Genomic DNA, 21,804 nt, shown 5'->3' on the forward strand with positions numbered 1-21,804 from the left:
CCCAGTACTGCCACACCATTCTTCGGGCAGTGTATGGCAACCCCATTAAGAACCAATGCCCTGGCACAGCCAGGCCTGGTGCTGTAATCACATCATATTCTCTCTTAGAGGCAAAATTACATAAAATTATTCACTAAACTCTGAGCAGACACTGATGATTACAAGATTTAGGTGTTGAAAGAAAACAACAATAAGAGCATCAAATCAAGGGTGTCCCATTGTGTTGGAATCACCTGCTCCTGGACCTGACTACCCTTGCATGGGGTGTGGGGGGGTGTATTGCTGGGGTGAAGCTTTTTTTCATCTGTCTGATGCTACCTCCTGTGGGCACTTCCCAAGCCCTCCATCCAAAGCAGGTTCCCTGCGATCCTGTGTGGAATGAGCGAAGCAATGAACGCTGTGCTGCCCAGAGGAAGAGGTCGGTGTGTGTGTGTGTGGGGGGGGGGGGGATGGCACATGTCTACAACTCTGTGAACCGGCTTCCGGCAGTGATTTAATAATATTCTCTCTCTCCACCTCCATCCCCCACCCCCACTCATTATGCAGTCTGACTGAATACCACTCAAAACATTTTCTCAATTAGAAGAGAAAACAGGAATTTGCCACTTGTCTGCCTCCATTCTGCTGCCTGTCAGCCTTCAGCAAATATTTCAATCCTAGGCCTTTGCCTGCTGCTAACCCCTGTCCTTTAACCTTTGACCCTGTCCTCTTCAAATCCTCCAGCTTTTCACCTTCTCATCTTCCCAGCCCTGACACTCCATACCACACTGACTTCCCAGCTACCAGGTTTAATCAAAGGGAGGTACGGTGACACCCCTAAAGCAATTAGAGTCACAAAAGTGCTGCTGGGATTTGCTCGTGTGATCAAAAGATGATTAGAAAAATTAGCACATCACAGCAGACAGGAGATATCCTGAAAATGGGCTCCAAATCTCACTAGCCAAAATGCGACCTTCCAGCCTCTCTCTTCAGAGTCCTTTTTTTTGAGTCTAGGTCTGCCCCTCAATCCTAGCAACCCCAGAAGGGCATGGCGCTGGGACCTCAGGTGTGGGAGCCAGCTGCCAGAGCTGCTGGACGACTCTTCAAAAGTCATGTTCAGCTTAATTTCCTATCAAGCCTCTGCCCCTCCCTTCCCCAATCCCTGCAACTTCCATGGCTCTAGCTAGTCCCCCTTACTCCACATCCTGCATCAGGACCATCGGACTCATTCTTCCCCATCCCTGTATCACAACTACCAGTATGTGACCTGTGCCATTTCTATGTGCTTCTGTGAGCATTTGAGGAAAGTAGGGAACATTTAAGGACTTTTTCTAGTGCAATGACTAGTTTCCTGCCCAATAGCACTCCTTCCCATGTAATTAATTGTGCTGTCTCTTGGCTCGTTAGCAAGGAGTAGCTCAGGTCCCAGGCAGCGTTATGCAGGGTGAATCGTGTTTAAGTAACTGCATAACTAGTGGGTCAGTTTTCTCTTTTGTCTTGGCTGTGACCATTATTTAGCTGGTTCTCAAAAATGCCTGGCAGTGAAGCTTTCCTGTCAGGCCCCTGTTGAAAGACAAATGCTCTCTCTTCTCCCCACCCCCATCACCAGCCCCTCTGCTCTGAATGCTGCATGCACAGGGCAGCTGGGAAATAAAAGGCTCCTTTATCTGATTTTCCTGGGCAAAGGCATGGCGGGTTCAGGAGGGTTCAAGAGAAAAGCGTCAAACTGTAATAAGATGGGCCAAGCAAATGGGCAGGGCAGAAGCCCAAACAAGGGCAATGACTGGCCTCAGCAATCAGGCATCTTGTCCCCTTTTCAGCATGCAATGTTGTGATGACAAGAAAGAGTTGTTGTTGTCTCCCGATGGACACTGATTGATCTTAAACAAATCATGAGACTCAGGTGACTTGGGCTCTCTGTCCTCATCTGGGAAGGGAACACTGCCCCGGGGATGCACAAGGTCTCTTTCTGCTTTCCCAGTCTCTGTGTGTATCCACCAAGCAATGGCAGCTGACCCACCCCTCTCATATAGCTGTGGAGAGCACGGCCTGTCCATCTTAGAGAGGTCTCCAGAAGAGACGAAAGCACACACTTTATGGCCACTGTTTGCTTCCCAGAAGGAAAAGTGAGAGGCAGAGCAGGAGAAAGAAAAGTCGATTTCACAAAAGGGAAATTAAAGTGCAGGGAAACTCTGGGCAACTGAGTTGCCAAAGCCACGGCAGGAACTATTATTGGTGCTATAAGAAACGAACCACAGAGGAACTCTGACACTTGTCCCAGATTCTGATCCTATATGTCATCCTTCCATAGGAAGATGTCATGACTATCAGAAGGAGCACTTTTTCTGTTTGATTTTTTGAAGACTTGTAGTTGACACCTTCTTTGGCACCCTGGACATCTTGAAGCCTCGTATGGAGAGTCCTTCTGACTGTGTGTCCTCTACATTAAGTCTTCTATGGGCCTCAAGTACAAGGTCCTCAGTGGCCCCTAGACCCAACCACCAACCCGTCCACACATGTCTTCCATAACTTTGTTTGTTTCCTCCACAGTGCATGTGATGCTCAACAGACATCGTGTCTCCAGGGAAGTTCCTAGAAATCATGGTGGCCAAGCAGCCTTTGGAACCCGACAGCACTTGTGACAGGAGTTCCACTTGGAAAATGGCTGGAGATGAAACAGCAGTTATCTTGGGCACAGAAGGATTCAGCCACACTGGTGGCAAACACTAGCTTAAAGTGTCACTCCTGGCCTACTGTGAGGTACCCAAGCCACCTCCTGCCTCTTCCCACACAAAACATTGATTAAGAATCTAGAAGTCCAGGCAAAAATGAGAGAAGTCAGGATAGTAGGGGAGCCAGGGGAGGAGTAAGCAGTAGGAGCTCAGGAGGGCAATTGGATTAGGAATGTCCCGAAGTAATATAAATGGAATATCTCAGGATTCCTCCTTTCCCTAAGTCCAAAGCCCAGTCACTACCAGTCCCCAAACACCCATTTTAAAGAAATACCAACACGGGGCTCCTTCCAGCACACACATACATATCTACACAGATGCCCTCCCACAGACACATGTCCAGACACCCTCTAGCTGGCAAACAAGTGACAATATGCAAATTATCAGAAGCCACAAAGATTTGCTTCGGTGGGGAGCCTGAACAAACAAGGAACAATTCTGCAAGTGGCCACAGATGGCTTAGCTTTTCTGCTTACAATGGACACTAACAAGATTTGCCATAACTAATTCACTCTTTCACACTATTGCCCTGTTCCCCAACCTTTGGATGATGGGGAAAATTCCCCATCATGGCCATCTGCATTTTTATTTCTTCCCAACACACACACAAAAAAAAACTGCAACTCATTCATTCATGCTGCGTGTGGATGGCTCCCATTGAAAGTGGTTAAAAAGTTTGAGAGGAAACGGTGGAAGAAGCCGACATATGTTGGCTTTCCCCACTCCCCAATTTCCCTGACAGTCTTATTTGGAGAAGGGGAGGCACAGAAGAGATTTATCGGGTCCTGTGCCAAGCTGGAAAACTCAAAAGGATAGAAAAGTGTGGCAAAGCACACACAAAACAAAATGGCCTAGAGACACACAGAGGACTTACCAGGCGAATTTAACCCTGTATCACACTATGGGTGACAACCCACCCCAAACGCAGGAAGTAAACCTTGAGCTTAGGCAGCAAAGAGCAATAGGCTTGATGAGCCTGTGCAGGACAGGCGTCACCAGGGGAAACCCAAATCCAAGGCCAAAGGTTGGAGTGCAGCCTCTATGCATACTCACACTCTTCTTTATTCAAGGCCCTTTCCATTCAGCTTTTCCTAAGTGTAAGTAAGACACTTATGAATACTTAAGAAAAGGAATCAATGAATTCTTCAGAAAATGACTGAATTTCTCCAAGTAGCAGGAATCAAGATGTTAGAGCTTGCTTCTTCTTGCCTCCCTGAAGCCTCTCTTAGCCTCTTCAATGTGATGGTAAAAACCAAGTGTACTTAGGCCCTTCACGGGGTGCCGCTGTGGATTTAGTTTCCTCCTCTGGGCTCACCACCCTCCAGTGCTGGCTGGGCAATGAATGACATCTTGGAGCAGCTCGTTCTCTGCATTCCCTCATTCCCTTCTTCCCATGGGAGGTAAGGAAGGCTCCATTACTGTACTTAGGAAAAGTCCAAGCTCCCCAGTCTGGCCTGCCAAGGCTACCCCCTACTCCAGATTTCCCATTTGAGCCAGCAGGCCAGCAGGTGGGCACAGCCAAGGTGTACACATGCACTGCACCCTCTTCTGAGCACCACTATGAAGCCTTCTCCCCAGTAGTCTTGCCCTCCGCTAAGCCCTCTGCTTTCTTCAAGGCCTGAGCAAATATTCCACTTCCTCCATGCCTCCCTTGGACTCTTTCACATTCCACAGCATCTGGCACAGCCTGACCTCTCCAACAAGATGGAAAGCTCACGGGTTTCTTTCAGGGAATGATGGCTCTTCCTTCTCTCACCCACCCAGGTGCCCGCATGATTTCCCTCCTTCCTCATCCCTAATCATCATTCATATTAGGTGAGACAGAATGTGTTTACTTTACCATCAAACAAATACGAATTTGACATCTACAGTAGCCAGCTATTCAGAAAACTACACACAGTGTTATCCTGATGATTAGATAAGGTTCTTGTTTACAGGTAAGCTTGTCTCCCTGCACACCTACGTGTGAATACCTCCTTATATAAATTGGTATTTCTATGATGATTTCCTGGAATTCTGGAGTTGGAAAAGACTTCAGTAGCTCCTGCTTCAGTGTCTTCATTTCAAGATGTGACCTCTGAGAGCAAGAGGCAGGAGAGGAAACACAGGTGGTTACAGGCAGAAATATAGTCCCCAGCTTCTCAAGCAGGCCTCCACAGATTATGTATACTAACATCTACATTCCTGAAGGCCATACATATTCATGTATGCATGCATGTGCATACACACACTTACACATTAATGTGCATCCAACACTGAACTCTCCCCAACACACACACACAGACCCACACCACGCTCTTTAGCTGCTGAGCTCCTCAGAGAAATATGATGAGAGACGGACGTGGATTGCTGAGAAGCCCCTCAGTGCTCTCTCCATTATATTTAGACCATCTCATATATTTGCCCTCCCATCCAGCTCTTTCCCACCAATCCTTACAAGCTGTATGGCCCACAGCCCCCACAGCTGGACTGTCCTTTTTGGAGAAAGACAAACTTCAAGGACTAACAATTATCTCCCTGCATCAAAGAAGATGAGCAGAAGCAGCTACTGCTGCTCCCTCCATCAAGGCCCAGCCAGAAAGGAATCTGCTGCAGGCCTACAATTGGGAGCAAAGGTCAGCTGTCATTTAGGAATGAAGCCAGAAGGAAAGGGAAGCGAAGCATCCAGAAGTTCAGCACCTGCTCCTCCCTGGAGGTAAAGAGGAGCACAGCTGGTCAGCCTGGGGCAGCCCAGGCCCAGGCCCACCTGCTCAGCTGCCCCTTACAGGGTGTCAGCAGACTTTAATATAAGTAACAATCTGCCGGTACATGTGTGGAACAACAACCATTTTTGCAAAGGTTCCAGAACGGCAGGCCTTGTTTCTCTAGAGTACTGTCCCTCCTCTGCTGCAAAGGTGACCTGGACCGATGGAGGCTTTCCAAGGCAGCCCAGACCTTACAATGCTGACATGATGCAAAAGCACATGTAATTCCCTGCCCTCCTTCTTCACATGCTTTCTCGAAGGTGCTGTTCTTCCCGCCCTTCTCTTGCAGATGGCCTCTGCCCTCGCACCTGATTGGCCTCAATACACTGAGCCTGTGCCATATTTTTGAGCTTCTGTTTCTCAGATTTCCATTTCTATCTCCTCTGATACTTTTCCTGAATTCTCTTCCCCCTGACAAAATGTATAATGTGTGATGTTTGTTTTTCAGGTCTCTTTGCTGTTATGGTTTGGAGGTGAGGTGTGCCCCCAAAGCTCCTGTGTTAATGCAGGAATATTCTGAGATGAATGATTGATTTATGAGAGCTGTAACCTAATCAGTGCATCCCACTTTAATGGACTCACAGTGTAGTAACTGTAGGTAGGTGGGGCATGACTGCAGGAGGTGGGTCACTGGGGACATGCCCTGGAAGGGTTCATCTTCCTTGTGGCTCCTCCCCCTACCTTCTGTTTCCAGGCTGCCAGGAGGTGAGCTGCTTTCCTCTGCCACTTGATGTTCTTGACCATGAATGTTCTGCCTCATTTCAGGCCCAGAGCAATGGAGTGGGCTGTCTATGGACTGAGACCTGTGAAACTATGAGCCCTAAATGAACTTTTTCTCCCCTGAGTTGTACTTGTTAAGTGTTTTGGTCACAGTGACAAAAAGCTGACTAATATGTACCAAAGTTTCCATTCTCCCTTTGTCTTTCTATTCTGGGTATCTCAAGAAGATCGTATAAATTAAACACAACAGTGCCAGACAGCCACACGTGTCCTCAAACAGACACCACCGGAAAGAATGCCTTCCACTCCCATCTCATCTGGCTCTCCTTACCGGAGCTTCTTGTCTTTTTAATTAGGCATAGACCATGCCTATCACTCAATCAAACTGACTAGCCAGTTTACAAGGTATTTTTGAGAATCTCTGACATTCTCTTTTCCAGCTGGGTCACTATGGAGAAGTCTTCCTGTCTCAGTTCCTACTTTGATGTAGCTTACCAGTCAGAGAAGCAAAGTTACCACACTGTGATGTTTAAGGAACAATTCTGTTATATCTATAACATTGCCTGGCATGCAACAAACAATTATTGAAGAAGATATCTTCGATTGAACAGGTGAAAAAAATTAATGAATGATTCAATGATGCTGGGGAAGAGAGCACTTTAAGTGGGATAATTAGCATTGGCAAGGGCATCCAAGTACCACTTAGTGGACCTCGGAGGTGCTCTCTCTCTCTCTCTCTCTCTCTCTCTCTCTCTCTCTCTCTCTCTATCTCTCTCTCTTTCTCTGATAGACCATCCTTCCCAGCTTCAGCAGAGCCCACTGTTCCAAAGTCAAAGGTCCCTTTTACTACTTCCTGCTGCTGCTTCTACACTCACAGCTCCAGGATCTGCAGCTTTAGGTGAAATTGAGCTTTCTGGATACATAAATCGCATATCAGCTGGGAAGCCTGAGCATAGGGGTGATTTCTGAGTTCCAGAACCTGTACCCAACTGCCACCCAGTCTGTGGACATTCATCACTCACCTCCTCCTTCATCAAGTTCAATGTGTCTCTGGGCTAATTGCTTTGGACACAATTTATTTTCATGCCTAGATCACATTAGAAAAGAAAGGATGAGAGAGAGCATCTAGTAAGAATCCCCTCATTTCATGTGGCAAGATGCTTCTGAAAGACTCTATTTAGACAGGTTCAGGGACAAAGTTGAGTATATTGCCCAGTAGTAACATTGCTACATTTCTTATAATACACATATCTTACAATATATGTTGACAGGAATCTATGACATATTTTAAGAACTTTCAATATACAGGAATCTATGTCATATTTTAAGTTTATATTCACACTAATGCACATTGACAACACATATCATGTCCTACATTAAAAAAAAAAGCAAAAGAAGATATCTCTGACCTCTGTGTCTCTCTGTCTCTGTCTCTCTTCCTTGGGTTTTTGTTTTATTTTGTGCACCACTTTGGGGGAATCCTAACACCCGCAGTGCTCTGGGTTATAGACCCTGACCGACGGTGATAGGAGGGAAGAAATGATGTACTGAGGAACATCTTTTTGAATTTTATGGATTTTTACCAATTCCTTGCATGTTGGTTTCCCCAACCCTTGCTGTCATCAGCACAAAGGAGCAAGATGCATGTTTTCTTTTGTAGAGAGCCACAGCTTGCAAAGGCCCCTGAGGAGATAAGACTGGGTGAGCAGAGAGGGCAAAGGCTGCAAAGTCACAAGATAACCCGAGAGATTGCATCCAAGGCACTTACTAAACCTGCCAAGAGGATATGGGAAAAGAGAGAGAGAGAGAGAGAGAGAGAGAGAGAGAGAGAGAAGAAGAAGAAGAAGAAGAAGAAGAAGAAGAAGAGGAGGAGGAGGAGGAGGAGGAGGAAAACCAGAACCACCACCACCTGAGTTACAGAATTGGAAGATCCTATGACACTATCACAAGTTTATCCAAACTGGTCAGGCTTGGCAGGATGAGGCAGGAAGATCACAAGTTCAAAGCCAACCTCAGCAACTTAGCAAGTTCGTAAGCAAGTCAATGTGATCTATCTCAAAATAAAATCTAAAAAAGTCTTGGAATGTAACTCAGTGGTTAAGTGCCCCTGGGTTCAGTTCCTGGTACCAAAGAAGGAAAAAAAATGACCAAACTGCCTCTCCAGCTGCCCTGACATTAAACTACTGACATCTATCTCATTTCAACGAGAAATGGAAGAATCAAGGAAAGTCCTCACCACGGACCCTCTCCAAGGCAGGGCCAGCAGGTGAGGGTCCCTGGTTCCCACCTCAGGTTCAGGAGCCCTGATCAGCTGCCTGGAATTTAAAGGCCAAGCACACTGTGGTTACCACTTCCCAGCTCCTCTGCAGACCCCAGGAAAGACTCTGTGCCTCACTGACTTCATCTGTAGAATGGGAATAATGATATCTACATTGTATTTATAGGGAAGACTTTGTAGACTGTGTGTGTCAGATATGTGGCAAGGTCCCCAGCTCCTCTGAGCACTGAAATGTTGTCACACCTGGGAGAGCTACCTGCACAGCCAACAGGCTTCTCTGTGATTCAGGCTTTCAAAGAGAATGCCAGTCCTGTGCCTCTGATGAGCAGGTCACATTTTTAAGAAAGAGACCAGGTGTTCAGAGGCTGAACACCAAAGACTCTTCAACAAAATCTTGGACAACTGCAGGGCCCACCCTAAGCAGCCAGCCAGTAGGATCTTGGTGTGACTTACAGGACAGGTTGAGAACAGGAAGAGGGACTTGGATGAGTAGTGATTTTGATATTTTTCCCTGTTTTATTTTTGGTTTGATTTTTGTTTTTTTTCTATTTTCTTCCCCCTGCCAAGGGATTCTCGTGTAGGTTCTTAAACAAGGGGTCCCCCATTCCAGCTGACAGCAGCAGCTGCAACCTCTGACTGTCTGCAGAGTGGCAGGGAATCGAATCAAAAAGAAAAGCAAGTGGACAACCTTTCCTCCGGGAGCATGAAACACAATACCAGCCTTTCGCCAAACCCGGCAGACACCAGCCCTGATTGGAGGTTGCCTCGGAACAAAGGGAAATTGGTATTTAAAAAAAAAAATCTTCTGAAAGCCAACTCAGCAGATGGTTTTTTCCTGGGCTCCAAGAGCCGGGGGTGGGGTGGGGGGGGGGGATAAGGGAAGGATGCTGGGATAACACAACTGCCACCAGGATACAGATGACTGAGAAGTGACAAAGATAGGCGAGGAGGGCTGACCTCTCACCCCAGAATTTCACAAAGGGCAATTACACCATGTGGCGGGTATCTGGGCTTGGCGGCTGACCACTTCCAACCTGCAGCTGTTGTCCATCACAGCCACGTCTGGGGGCTTTATTAACAGCAGAGCAGAGAGTTCGGGCAGAGAGAGGACACTGTAGGAAATGATGGAAAAGTTTAATTGGAGACTATAGTTTGTTTGAAATCTACTACAGAATAGTTCTAAAGAAGGACATCTTCTAGTTCCACTGCCCCCTAGCATTTCAAAACCTCTCTACTCTCATTCTTTCAGGTTATCTTCAAAATAGTATATGAAAGTAGGAGAGAATATTATGAATCCCTCATTAAATAAGAGAAAACACTGATTCCTTTGCAATATGCAGAATGGGCGCTGGAACTCAGAACCTCTCTCTTGGAACAGCTATCTTTCTGGGAGTCTCAAGTCAGGTCACCACAGAGTCTTGGAAGGAGACCTTTGGTGCATTTTCATACCAAACAAGGACACCTTAGAATGCCTATAAATAACTTCTGGACTAAGTCACAAAGACCTGGCATCCTATAGTGATGCACCACCAGCCCATCCCCTCATGCCGGCTCTCACTGCCGCTGAGCTCTTTGGAGCTTTCCAGCAGGAGAGGGAGGTCCAGCGAGGAACTGTGGGGCTCTAGGATGAAGCTGCCAGGCTCAGGATTTCCCCACAGCCTAGGTCTGAGTGCAGGAACAACTGGGCGAGCTGCAAGGGACTCAACTATTCTCTCTTTAGAGATGCACCAACAAGGGAGCTGGGCACGGCGGCACACACCTGTAATCCCAGCAGCTCAGAAGGCTAAGGCAGGAAGATCATGAGTTCAAAGCCAGCCTCAGCAACTTAACGAAACCCTAAGCAACTCAGCGACACCCTGTCTCTAAATAAAATACAAAAAAGGGCTGAGGATGTGGCTCAATGGGTAACTGTCCCTGGGTTGAATCCCTGTACCAAAAAACAGCACCAGCAAGATGGTGAGGATGGGTTCTTTCAATGATAGCATCCTGCTGTTAAAAACCAGGGGACCTGAGGATTTGAATACTCAATACCCCCCACCCACCCAGTAATTAACTGCAACCTCAGGCAAGCCATTAAGAAAACCCTCAGAGTCCGTTTCCCCAGTCTATAAAACAAGGAGGATTAACAGCTACTTCACTGAACTATCCTAAGAACAAACCATAAAGAGACAGCGGTTGGGCAGATGTGAGCATTCTTTGTAAAGGTGGTAAGCAGATGTGATGGTTGCTATCAATTTTCCATACCATGCATTATCTGAAACACATATTTTGACAATTTATTTACTGCCTTGGGTTTTTCCCTAGATGTCCTGAGATCAATTTTCCCTAACAAGATCTTTCTATGGCAGATACACCACTTCTGCTAAACACACTGCACAACTCTGTAGATACAGTAGAATTTCCATGCCTCAATCCTGCCACAATGTATGAGGATGCGAGCACAGAAAGGGGAAGGGAGGAAAGTTTTCAAATGTTTTTAAAGAAGCAACACAATACACAGAGCCAACAGGGCAGAAGCTGTTTTGATAGAGAAGGTACTTTCCAGGGAACTACCTACACTGGCAGAGAGCTAACAATAATTTGTGGCATCTAAGCCAGGGAAGTAAAATTTGTGTCTGTCAGATGGATCAAAGATATAATTCCTGTCCTCAGAGAGCTTACAGCATAACTGAGAAGAAAATCTTTACTTTGACAACATACATTTACTAGTCTTTTCCTTTAAATAAAGGAAGCCAGGGAGGACATGAGAAACCAGTTTCAGAGATGGCAGAGTACGCTGTTTCATGAGGTCTTGCTAAACAATGCATAGAAAAGAATCTTACTGAGATGGGCATCTGCACCATCCAGGGTGTCTGAGTGTTCTCTGAAGTTCCTTAGGCCCCAACCAGACCACTTGACTAATAATTGATTCACATCTCTGCCTGGAATTATACAAAAAGAGATGACAATAAAACAATGCAAACACTTGAATTTTGGCCCGGAGAATCCACTGAAGGCAGGAAGTTATGGTTTGGACCATCAAAAGTAGCATAAGTCAATGTTAATTTGGAGGGTTTCCTTGAACTTAATTTCAGTGCACATCAACAATGGCAAAGTTGCCAGAAAGCTGGTATAGAAGAGAAACATGTTAATAGGAGCATTTTGTCTGTGACAGAGGAGGTTATAATGCCCTGGCATTCCAGAGGCCAGACCACTTCCTGGTATTGCACTATGCTCCGTGAGCACTCTCCAGCTATGCCTATTAGGTGGGACACAGGCAAACCAGTATTCCTAGCTTAAGAATCAGGGTGATTTGGCATTAGAGATCCAAAGAACCCTTTCAGGAAGTTGAAATACTTGTGCTTGAGAGAAGATGACCGTAGTGCAATACAATGAAGAGCAGCCTAAAGAAGAAGCAAGTCCCCTCTGACCAGCAGCCAAATCACTGCACTAGGGATTTGGGAAGGTGTGTTCCGTTCAAGAGGGCTGCTCATGGACACTTCCGGAGACTTTTCTCACCTTCAGTGATACCCTGGTTTTCCAAGCGTGAGTCGGTGGTGGACCCATGCCATTCTTTTGACCTGAGCTTTTGTTATCAGCCATTCTCACCTTCTGACCTGGTGCCTATGTGTAGCCTGTGTCCTCACTGGACTTAGCTCCTCACTCTCAGATGCTTTCTGGACTCCCAGCCTTGATTTCCCTTAAGATCTAGTAGCACTCAAAGCCCCGCCCGACACACTGACCTGCCAGTTATTTAAGTGACAGCACTTGTTCCCCTGAAAGGACAGAGATGTAGAGATCATAAAACGTCCCACTGTAAACTCAGAGCCCCTTTAACTACACTGGTGATCCACCAAGAGCCTGTCAGGAAACGTGCTGAAATGCCTGAGCTGGGTTCTCATTCACCACTCACCCACCTGGCACCGAGGGCTACCACACTCCTGGGCAAATGTCTATCTGTAAGTGGTAACTTTTTATGGGTTAGGCCCTGTGACCTATATTCAAGGACAAAGCCACTGTGTACCTCCTTTTGAGAAAGTCCTACGCACCGCTCACCTCCTATTCCTTACTAGGAAGCTGGCTAGAAGCTCCCAGAAGGCTAAATAAATAAGTAAATAAATAAATAAATAAAAGACCACCTGGGGAGAAAAACATGAGATAAATGAGGTCTAGAAAACACAGTGAAGCAACCTGCATTTGATACTGACGATGATTATCAACTGGCCTCACAAGGTGGGAACTGCTCGGACTTTCCCAGAGTAAATAAAGGCCTCCACTGTTTCCCCTGGTGAGGTCACAGGCGGAGAGGAGGGGAGGAAAATTGGCTCTGGGAAGGAGGGGTAAAGAGCAAGATAAAGAGCAGAAATCAACAACCTGGGACTTCAGAGAGAAATGGGTGGGAGGGGGTCCTTGCCAGCACAGGGTACAATACCCCAGGATGCATGGAAGGTGGGAAGGAGCCCTCACAATGACACACCTGGCACTTCCTACAATGCAGGGCTCTGGCTGTCCTGTTCTGGCACATCCCAATGGATGGCAGCCTTAGTTTGTCCAGAGGCTGTCTGCCTCACCAGCCAGTACATATTCAGACTCCTGTCCACACTGGGCGTAATACATTGAGACTGAATCTGCATGGTGTTTGTCCCTAGACCTCCTGGGGACCTGGTTCTACTAAGTCCTTCCTGCTCCTCTGACAGGCTCTCTCCCTCTGGCCACCGACTTCCTCTCCTTGTGGGGAATGCCCAGAACCCCATCACCTCCCACCATGATAAGTTACCCTGAGGGCCATGCAAGTTGAAACTCAACTCCCAACGAGTTGGCCCCATGCAAATTATAACACAAATTTTGACTTTATCATGGATAAAGAAAATACCCTGAAGTGCAAGATTTCAATGCCTTGTGCTGTTTGTTTTCTTTACTTAATGCTGTCAGAAGCCAGAACCAAGGTCTCTGGCCTGTGCTCCGAGAACCTCCCCGCCACCTCCCTGGGCTCCCTGCCCTAGCCAGAGCCCACAGCTTCCTGGCCAAAGCCCCTCATGTGTAGTGAACAAGCAAGGCAGGTGGGCGATGTCGTGGGATGTTCTCTGGGTTGAACTTTGAAGATGGGATTTTTTTTTACTTAAATCTGCAGCAATCAGAAGCGGATGGGGTTGGGGGAAGGGCAAGAAGAGATTGTTTCTCTTGCCTTTTATTAAAAATAAAAGAGGAAATGCAACTGAAGGTCCACTGGAGATGTAGAAAGGAGAGGCCTTTCTGTAGGGGGTGGAACCGCAGTGGTGGAGGTGGGGGCCACTCTGCAGAGGCCAGTAGATGCCAGCTGAACCCCACTTGGTGGTTCCTTTGACATCACTTTGAAACTTTCATTTTGAGTCATCCTTTGTGCTCAGCAGTAATCCTAGCTTGAGAGATAAATGACCACAGAGATGAAAAGACCTTTGAACATCTCTAAATAAATCCACATAAGCAATCCCCAACACTACCACCACAAAAAAAAAAAAAAAAAAAAAAAACTGAAAACAGAAAAAAAAAAAAACCAAAGATTAATCAGATGTNCCCAACACTACCACCACAAAAAAAAAAAAAAAAAAAAAAAACAGAAAAAAAAAAAAAAAAACAGATTTAATTCAGTGGTTTGCTCTACTAATGGACACTGGTGTAGGCATCATCCCGGACACTGAGGCTGCCCTAGCTATCACTTAGCACTATGCAGGTCCCTGTGTGCCTGCTCTGTGCCCTGATCAAGGAAGAGACACAGAGATAGAAGACAGGAATCAGTGCATCATGCTGCCTGGGGGCTGTCCTAAGTGCCCAAAAGACGCTTTGATCTTCACAGTGACAGTGACAATGAGTGCTGCTGTGCCCTTGATTTTCATGCAGTCAGGAAAGGTCTTCAAGAGGCTGAGTAACTTGCCTGAGGTTGTGCAGAGCCAGGAAGTAAAGGAGGCCAAGTTCTACTGCAGGATCTCTCCAGCCAGGGCAGAGGGGAGCCCATTCCAGAATGGAGGATCCCAGTTCCCATCTCCTCTCAGAAGAGAGTCTGTCTCCAACATACCCTGCACTCCTCACCTGGGGGGTCCTGCAGGGAGCACGCTGGCCACACCTAGGGAGTGAATGACTGTCCACAGAACATATTTCCCTGCCAGATTGATCTTCAATGGCACGGAGTTCACAAAGAATGTCCAATGAAAGTCCTGAGAGCAATGGTAAGGGAATACCAACACCAAGAGGAAACAAGCCAGCTCAGTGTTTCAAACTCCCAGAAGATCCCTAACCTAGGAAGGAAGAAAGACCAACCCAAGAAGTTTGGGGTGGGGACAGCACTAAAAAAAACACTAGAATATCTTCATGGAACACAGTTTGGGTAAATCTCACTACTTTTTAAGCTCAACTCTGGTACTCACTCCCATGATCTCAAGAATTTTGATATTTTGGGCAGAAAGGAAACAATGTGATGATGTAAAAGTGGGTCCAAAGAGGGGTTAAGTATCTATTTTTATAGTAACTAGTGTTAAAGAGACAGCCTCCCCAGCCCCTCCAATAGGGTAGTTTCTAATGTTTCTATTACTAAGAACAGAAATAAGGCCTTAGAGATCAAAATCTGTTGTTTTTCTTCTTCTTTTCCTTTTTCCTCTCCTTCTCCTTTTTCTTTAACTTGTAGAAAGAGACCCAGGGACCTCAAGCATTCTCTCTGGAATTAATAATAGAGGCAGGGCTGGTGCCCAGGGCTGCCATCTCCACGTCCAACATTGTTCCCCTGGCTTCTTCAGCTCCACCTGTCAAACGGTGCCTGTTGCCCTGGGGAGACTAATACTTCACTGAAAAGGTCATTCACCCTCCTGCATGCTGCTTTAGCTATAAAATAACCAGACAGAAAAGCTATTTAGGAAACAAAATTTCCAGGCACTTTGATGAATAAATAGGAATGTCCTGCTTTGAAAGAAACTTTAAATCTCTCCAGAAAAGAAATTAAATTAAACAGGAGCAGGAATCCAGCTTCTTGTGAAGAAATGCTGGCAAAGACCTGCCCTCTTGACCTGGTGAAAGCATCATGGAGGACAAAGTTCAGATGCTCAGGAGTTGGAAGCACCACATTCTGTTCTAGAAGCCAAGCCTTTGACACAGCAAAGAGTGACCAGAAGCTGATGGGCAAAACAATGACAAACAAGAACACTTGAGCCACAAGGAGGGTGAGAGGCTTGCTGGTGGATGGGTAGGGCCACCCACAAGTGTATTTAGGCAATCTGAGTCATCAGTGAAGCAAGCCACCTCTCACCTCCTGCCCAACACCCACCCAATGACTCGTCGTCACTGACTTGATGTACCAAACTGCTACAACCATAAAGGGTCAAGAGAGAAATGTGCCACTCAACACCCTCCAGGAAAAATGGATAACCACAGAGACCCTCCTTGCTGACAACTGTATTTCCAAAAGGCTCCCTCCTGTCTCTCCCATTTTAAGATCCCCTGCACCAAATCACAGACCCCCAGCCACCTCCTATCCCCAGTTTGAAGCCTGCTGAACAATCTCATTATTACATCATTAAATCCAATCCATTATTTCATTGTACATTCCTCACTTTCTGCAGTCGGACACCAGCTTTGCTTTCCATCTACAGCCTGAAGAATCTTTTTCCTATCCATACTTTACAAAGAAGGTGCTACTTCAAGACTGAGTAAACAAAGGCAGGACTTATTGCACTTCCCAAAAGAGGGCTGCACTCAGAACAGACTCAATGATCTTCCCATAGACACAAAAATGGCCAAATGGGGTTGCCATGGACAAATCCTGAGCTATGTCTCCAACTACAACAGACACTTCATGGACAGAGATGGAAGTCCTTGCTACTGGAGGAGATGATTTCTCCCAATAGAGCTGGCCAGGAGGGAAAATTAGTCCAAAGAAATAAAACAGAAGTTGTGGTTTTGTCAAAAATAAATAAATTTTCTAAACTCAGCAAGGTAGGTGCGTATCTATAACCTCAGATACTCTAGAGACTGAGGCAAGGGGATTCCATGTTCAAGGTCAGCCTGGGCAACTTAGTGAGATCCTATCTCAGAATAAAAAAAAAATAAAAAGGGCTAAGGATATGATTCATTGGCAAAGCACCCCAGGGTATAATTCCCAGTACCACAAACACACACAAAAATTATAAACCCTATAAAGGAAAAAAATAAGATTTTAAGTCATTGGCTTTGGAGTCCCCTCAAACACCCTGAAACTCTTGGAATTAAGGAAAATGTGTCAGATTATGATGCAAACTCTCCAGCTAAGGTGGGAAAGTGTGGCAGACACGCTCCAGTGATCCTTACCTTCCAGTGGTCATTTACTTTTACAGAGTGCAAGGACCGGAATTATTTTTGTAGTCTTAAAAGAATTAGCTTCAAAGACAAACCTTGCCCAGTCTGGCTCTTGCTCCTCTAGAGCAATCTAAGCCTCAATTTCCTCATCTGTAAATAAATAATATCCACCCAGCAGGATTGTTGTAAGGATTAATTGAGAAGGTGAATACATGTCAAACATTTAGCAGAAGGCCTACCATACAGCTGAATAAACTAAGTCTGTTATTATGATCTGTGCTCACAGCAGAAGAAAATTAGCTATTTATTTTTCCTAAAATCTTCCATTGAGGAGAAAGTACCATCTCTGTTTGGCAGATGAAGAAGCCGGACTTCGGCAAGGTTACACTGCACATCCAAATTCCCAAAACCCCATCAAGGTCCTCCTCCCCTTCTCTTGCTATAGAAACTGGCTACCATAATCTTCAAGAAGAAGAAGAGCTACCAAGTTCTGCCCAGCTGAGGACATCCTCAAAACACTGTCACTGCTAGAACTTTTTATGCTCTTTTTTGGTACCGGCGCTTGCTTATAGATATGCATCTTTATTATCTCTGCTGTATTCACTGACTGACCTAGAAGGGAATTAGAATAAGCATAAGTTATTCTGGAACTTACCTAAGTAAGTTTAAGATGCAAAGAACAAGATGCACGTGTACAGTTCATCTGCAAAGCCCTGAAGTATTTTCTGAGCTCTTTTCAGCTTCTATTTCCTACCAAATGCTTCTTTCATGCCCTATGTAAATCCATTCATCATAAACCCTCTCCCAAAGAGCATCTCAATTGCTATCCTAATTTCCTACCAAAAGGAGGAGACTGGCACCCTAGTTAGAAAAGTCCATGCGTCCCTGAGCTAGTGAGGTGGCATTTTCATGGGTCTGTCCCTACAGCCTACCACTTAAAATGTCCATGCTCCCTGAACATCTGCAATGCCTCTCCAGTTTGGAGGGTTAATCCTGAGATGGAAATTTGGAATAAAGACTTAGAGGATGCCAGATGCATACCCCTTCACTCCAAAGCTGCAGACCACATATAACTAGAGTTAACTTAGCAGAGAACTTAGTTTGTGATATGTAAGTCCTACTAACATTTTCCCACAGAGCTTTCTTTTTACAAAAACCAATGAAAAAGAAAATCATGTGGGATTCAATATAAGTTGTCTTTGCTGGAGGCTGTCAAACAATCATATGAACAAAATTAATTGGTTCACTTAAACACACACACACACACACACACACACACAGTAACACCCAGTTTCTCCCAGCCTCCAAACTTGGAAGCTGAATCATTAAAAACAAAACAAAATAAGATAAAACTGCTGTTATCCTAAAACTCTATGCCTTTCCTTAAGAGAAGGGTTGATGATCATTTTTTACAAGAGCCAGATGGTAAATAGTTCAAGCTTTGCAGGCCATAGGGTCTTGGTGACAACTATTCAACTCTGCTACTCCATTCAAAAGCAGTTGTAGACAAAATGTAAACAAAATGGACTTGGCTCTGCTCCAATAAAACTTTATTTGCAGACACTGAAATTTGAATTTCATATAAGTATAACATATTTGAAAATATTATTCTTCTTTGGATTTTCTTCTGGTCTTTTAAAAATGTAAAAATTATTCTTTCCATGTAAGCTGTACATAAACAGGAAGGGGGCTGGATTTAGCACCATGCGTTGCAGTCAGCCACCCCCTGTCTACGCCAGCACATATGTGCTGATGACTCCTAAGCAAGAATCCCAACCAGCTCAAGGACCAGCTCAACAGGGCCTCCTTCCTAGGAGCTATCATGGGAGTTGATTCCCAGGGACCACTCCCTGTGTGCTTCTTCAAAAGCAGGCTCACTTCATTGAAAAGATCCAGAAGCCTTGATTTCAGGGTCAGATGATGAACTGTTACTTACAAAATTCCCTCTTTGTGTTTTCTCCATCCATATTAACTGATCACATACTTCCCATTTGTACAAATTGTTCAAGCTCATGCTACTGAACTTTTCCATAGAGATGGTAGACCAAGTTTCACCTTCAGCATTGATTACTTTCCGGTTGCAAAACAACAGAAATTTAAAGGGTGATAAAGTGAACATTCTAATCCAATAGAGATCAGAGAAGGTTCTGATGATCTATCAAGTAATTATGACTCCATGCTGATAACTTTATTCATTCATTTCTGGAAGGCAACAGCCTGAGGTATAAATAAATGGAGGGAGGATGGAAATACACAATATGAAACAAGCTTCTAGCCATAAAAAAAATTGTATGATATTTCCATCACAACATCATCACAAAATAACATTGTATATTGAAATATAGCTCTTCTCCTTCTTTTTTTTCCACTCCCTCCAATTGCTTAGGAATATAAATGTTTACTTGGCAAATCACATAGTCAAATAAACAATTTTATCTCTCTTTTCCAATAAAGTTCCTAAACGGCACCTGGATTTTTGGTGCGTTTCTAGCAGCCTGAGGATATCAGATATGAGAACTTCAGTCCAATGCACATTTCAGCTTTGAAGTTATCTTTATGTCACAAATTCCGAAACATTAATCTGAGGCATTCCAATGGGCAGAAGATTTGGGAATAATCTGTGGCTTTAAAGAAAGTTATACCCAATCAGGACAACTTATTATCTTTATGGTGCCATAATTTGGGTTTACATAACCAAAACCATGGGCTCTGCTCAAAATCTAGCACTGATGAGGATTGGATGGAAAATGTTCCCCAAAAGTAACAGATTCCAAGATTTCCCCCTCACACAAGAATCCAACAACACACAAAGAACTGGTCATCTCAGTGGCCAGAATCAAAAATACTCTTTTTCAAAGCTAAAGCATCCAATCTCTCCAGCAATGCCTCACTTCCTAAATAGAGCCTATGGCATCTTCTTGTAAGCATCTCAAAAGTTTCTGCATGTGTCAAGGTAACCTTTGGTTTTTCAAAAGAGAACCCAGAAGTCACTACAAAGTTGTAATGTGGGGAGTGGAAGGCACCATCTCTTTGCCCTGGAAAAACAAGTCTATCTCTAAAGATTGTGTTTCAAAATGTTACAGCAGGGAAGCCAACTATCCTGGTTTTCCAGGATGTGAGAGGGAGGGTCCCCGAATGCAGTATTTTCAGTTTTAAAACCAGAACAGGTTTATTGGGCATACCGTGAGGAGTTAGTTACCCTAGAAAGTTTCTTCTGGGCTCTGTATTTGGATTTTAAATGCAACAAATCTGTCCAAACACCTTACATGAAGAAAGACTCAGTCTTACACTAAAGAATTAATAGGATTCCTAGTGGTTTTATTGAAAATAACTATCCCAGAGCTTAAAAGACTTCGGATGGCTATAAGTTGAGTGGTCCTGTCATTGGCACCATCTAGTCTACCCTGACGAAAGGCCATATAAATGACCAAAAGACAAGGAGATTGACTAAGCCAATGGCTAGCACTTCCTACCTAGAACCCCCAAACTCTGCCAGCCAAAGGGCATCTTTCAGAGCCATCCTCAGAGCCAAGTTATTGAAAAAAAGAACTTTCCATACTAAGGCAGAGTCCTCTGCTTTCATAGCTGAGTGCCACACCCCTCCCAAGAATGGAAGTCATTGTCACCTCCAAGATAAATTAATGAAACTTGGACCCATCCATTCCCAACCAACACCACAAACCAGCTCCAGTGGCTTTGCATATCTGTACTTGCCTTTTAGGAGGAAAATGACAACCAAACAAGTTCATTCATTACCCAACTTTTAAAGTCCATGATGTGCTACACAAAGACTTGAGCCAATCACTGCCCTCTGCCTTCTAAAGTGCCAGCTCTACACTCATCAGTGGCTTCCAGGATGAAGATATCAGCCCTGCTGGAGCCTCAGCTACCAAGAAGTCTGGATTCTTCAGTCAGGGGAACCATTCATCTTAGAAAGACCAACATCACTAATGAAAATTAAATGAAATTAAACGGAAGTTGTAACATTTCTTGATTGCTCTGATCGACCAGTTTTTCATCATCCCACTCTTAACTATGTGACCAGATGCAAATGTAAAGCAAAACAAACAAACAAACAAACTTTTGGTCAGGGTTTGGCTGATCCAGCCAATTGGCTACCAGGCAATAAATAGGATGCTCCAAAATTACAACTCTAGTCTCTTTGTTTTTCCAGGTGAGTTGAAGATATAATAATAAACCAGATATTATACCAAGACCATACCAGAGACATTCATTCCGGAGACCCTAAATATTCTATAAGGAGACTGATGATTCAGAAATAATAGTAACACACAAAGAGACTTTTAAGAAATTGGGGCTAAAACAGCAAAAACAGAGAAAACAAACTAAAAACCTACAAGACCAGACTTCCTACCTTCTTTTTGGAGTGGCTTCTTTCTTCCTCCTTAGTAGCTTTGCTATTTTTCCCAGCACGGGACACCTTCTGGTCCCCAGACTGCTTGATGGTGATCTTGATCTCAGGTGGGCATATATAGTTCTCCAGATTCTTTGGGGGTTTCTTAGCCCGCTTGGTGGTCTGAATCTTCAGCTTCAGACTCCCCTCAGTGAAGTTTGCCTCCTTGATGGAAAACTCCTGCTCTTCCAAGCCATCTCCTGCCACCCATTTCTCACTGTCTGCATTGGAGTTGGAATCCACATCCCGCCCTGAGCCCAGTTCATCCTCTTCCTCTGGTTCCATGCGATCTCCGCTCCCCGGGATGCCCTTCCCAGGTCCTGGAGCAGAAAGCAAGGGTTCTCCTGTGCAGCCAGGAGCAGCCGGGGGCTTGGCAGAGGAGACCGGCAGGAATTCCGACTCGCCCCCCCTCTGCCGGGTGCTGCTTAAGATTTCCCGGGACTCCATGACAATCCTACAGTCTTCAGGAGTTCTCAGGTCGGGGAAAGGGAAGAGGGAAGAGGAAAAGGTGAGAAGAGGGGACACTCAAAATTCCAAGAACAAACGAGTCCAGCTGCTAGGTTCAGAGTCCCAGGGACGGAGACACGGTGAGGTGTTCTGAAGAGATCAGATCTGCAACTGAGACACAGAGAGACAATTAGCCATGGCAGGAAGGAGAAT

The 21,804-nt window shown here is 45.1% G+C and overlaps 1 protein-coding gene across 4 annotated transcripts in view; it reads right to left on the reverse strand.

Annotated features, from left to right (window-relative positions):
• The window catches only part of Setbp1 (SET binding protein 1), a 352,676-nt gene that overhangs the window by 311,770 nt on the left and 19,102 nt on the right, over positions 1-21,804 (reverse strand). For all 4 annotated transcript variants that reach the window (XM_048806301.1, XM_048806300.1, XM_048806302.1 and 1 more), the window contains exon 2: positions 21,106-21,762. In XM_048806301.1, coding sequence (XP_048662258.1) covers positions 21,106-21,591 — 486 coding nt within the window. In that variant the 5' untranslated portion in view covers positions 21,592-21,762. The remainder of the gene's footprint in view (positions 1-21,105; positions 21,763-21,804) is intronic.

The sequence above is a fragment of the Marmota marmota genome, unplaced genomic scaffold (assembly GCF_001458135.2).
Source record: "Marmota marmota marmota unplaced genomic scaffold, marMar, whole genome shotgun sequence".
Lineage (NCBI taxonomy): Eukaryota > Metazoa > Chordata > Mammalia > Rodentia > Sciuridae > Marmota > Marmota marmota.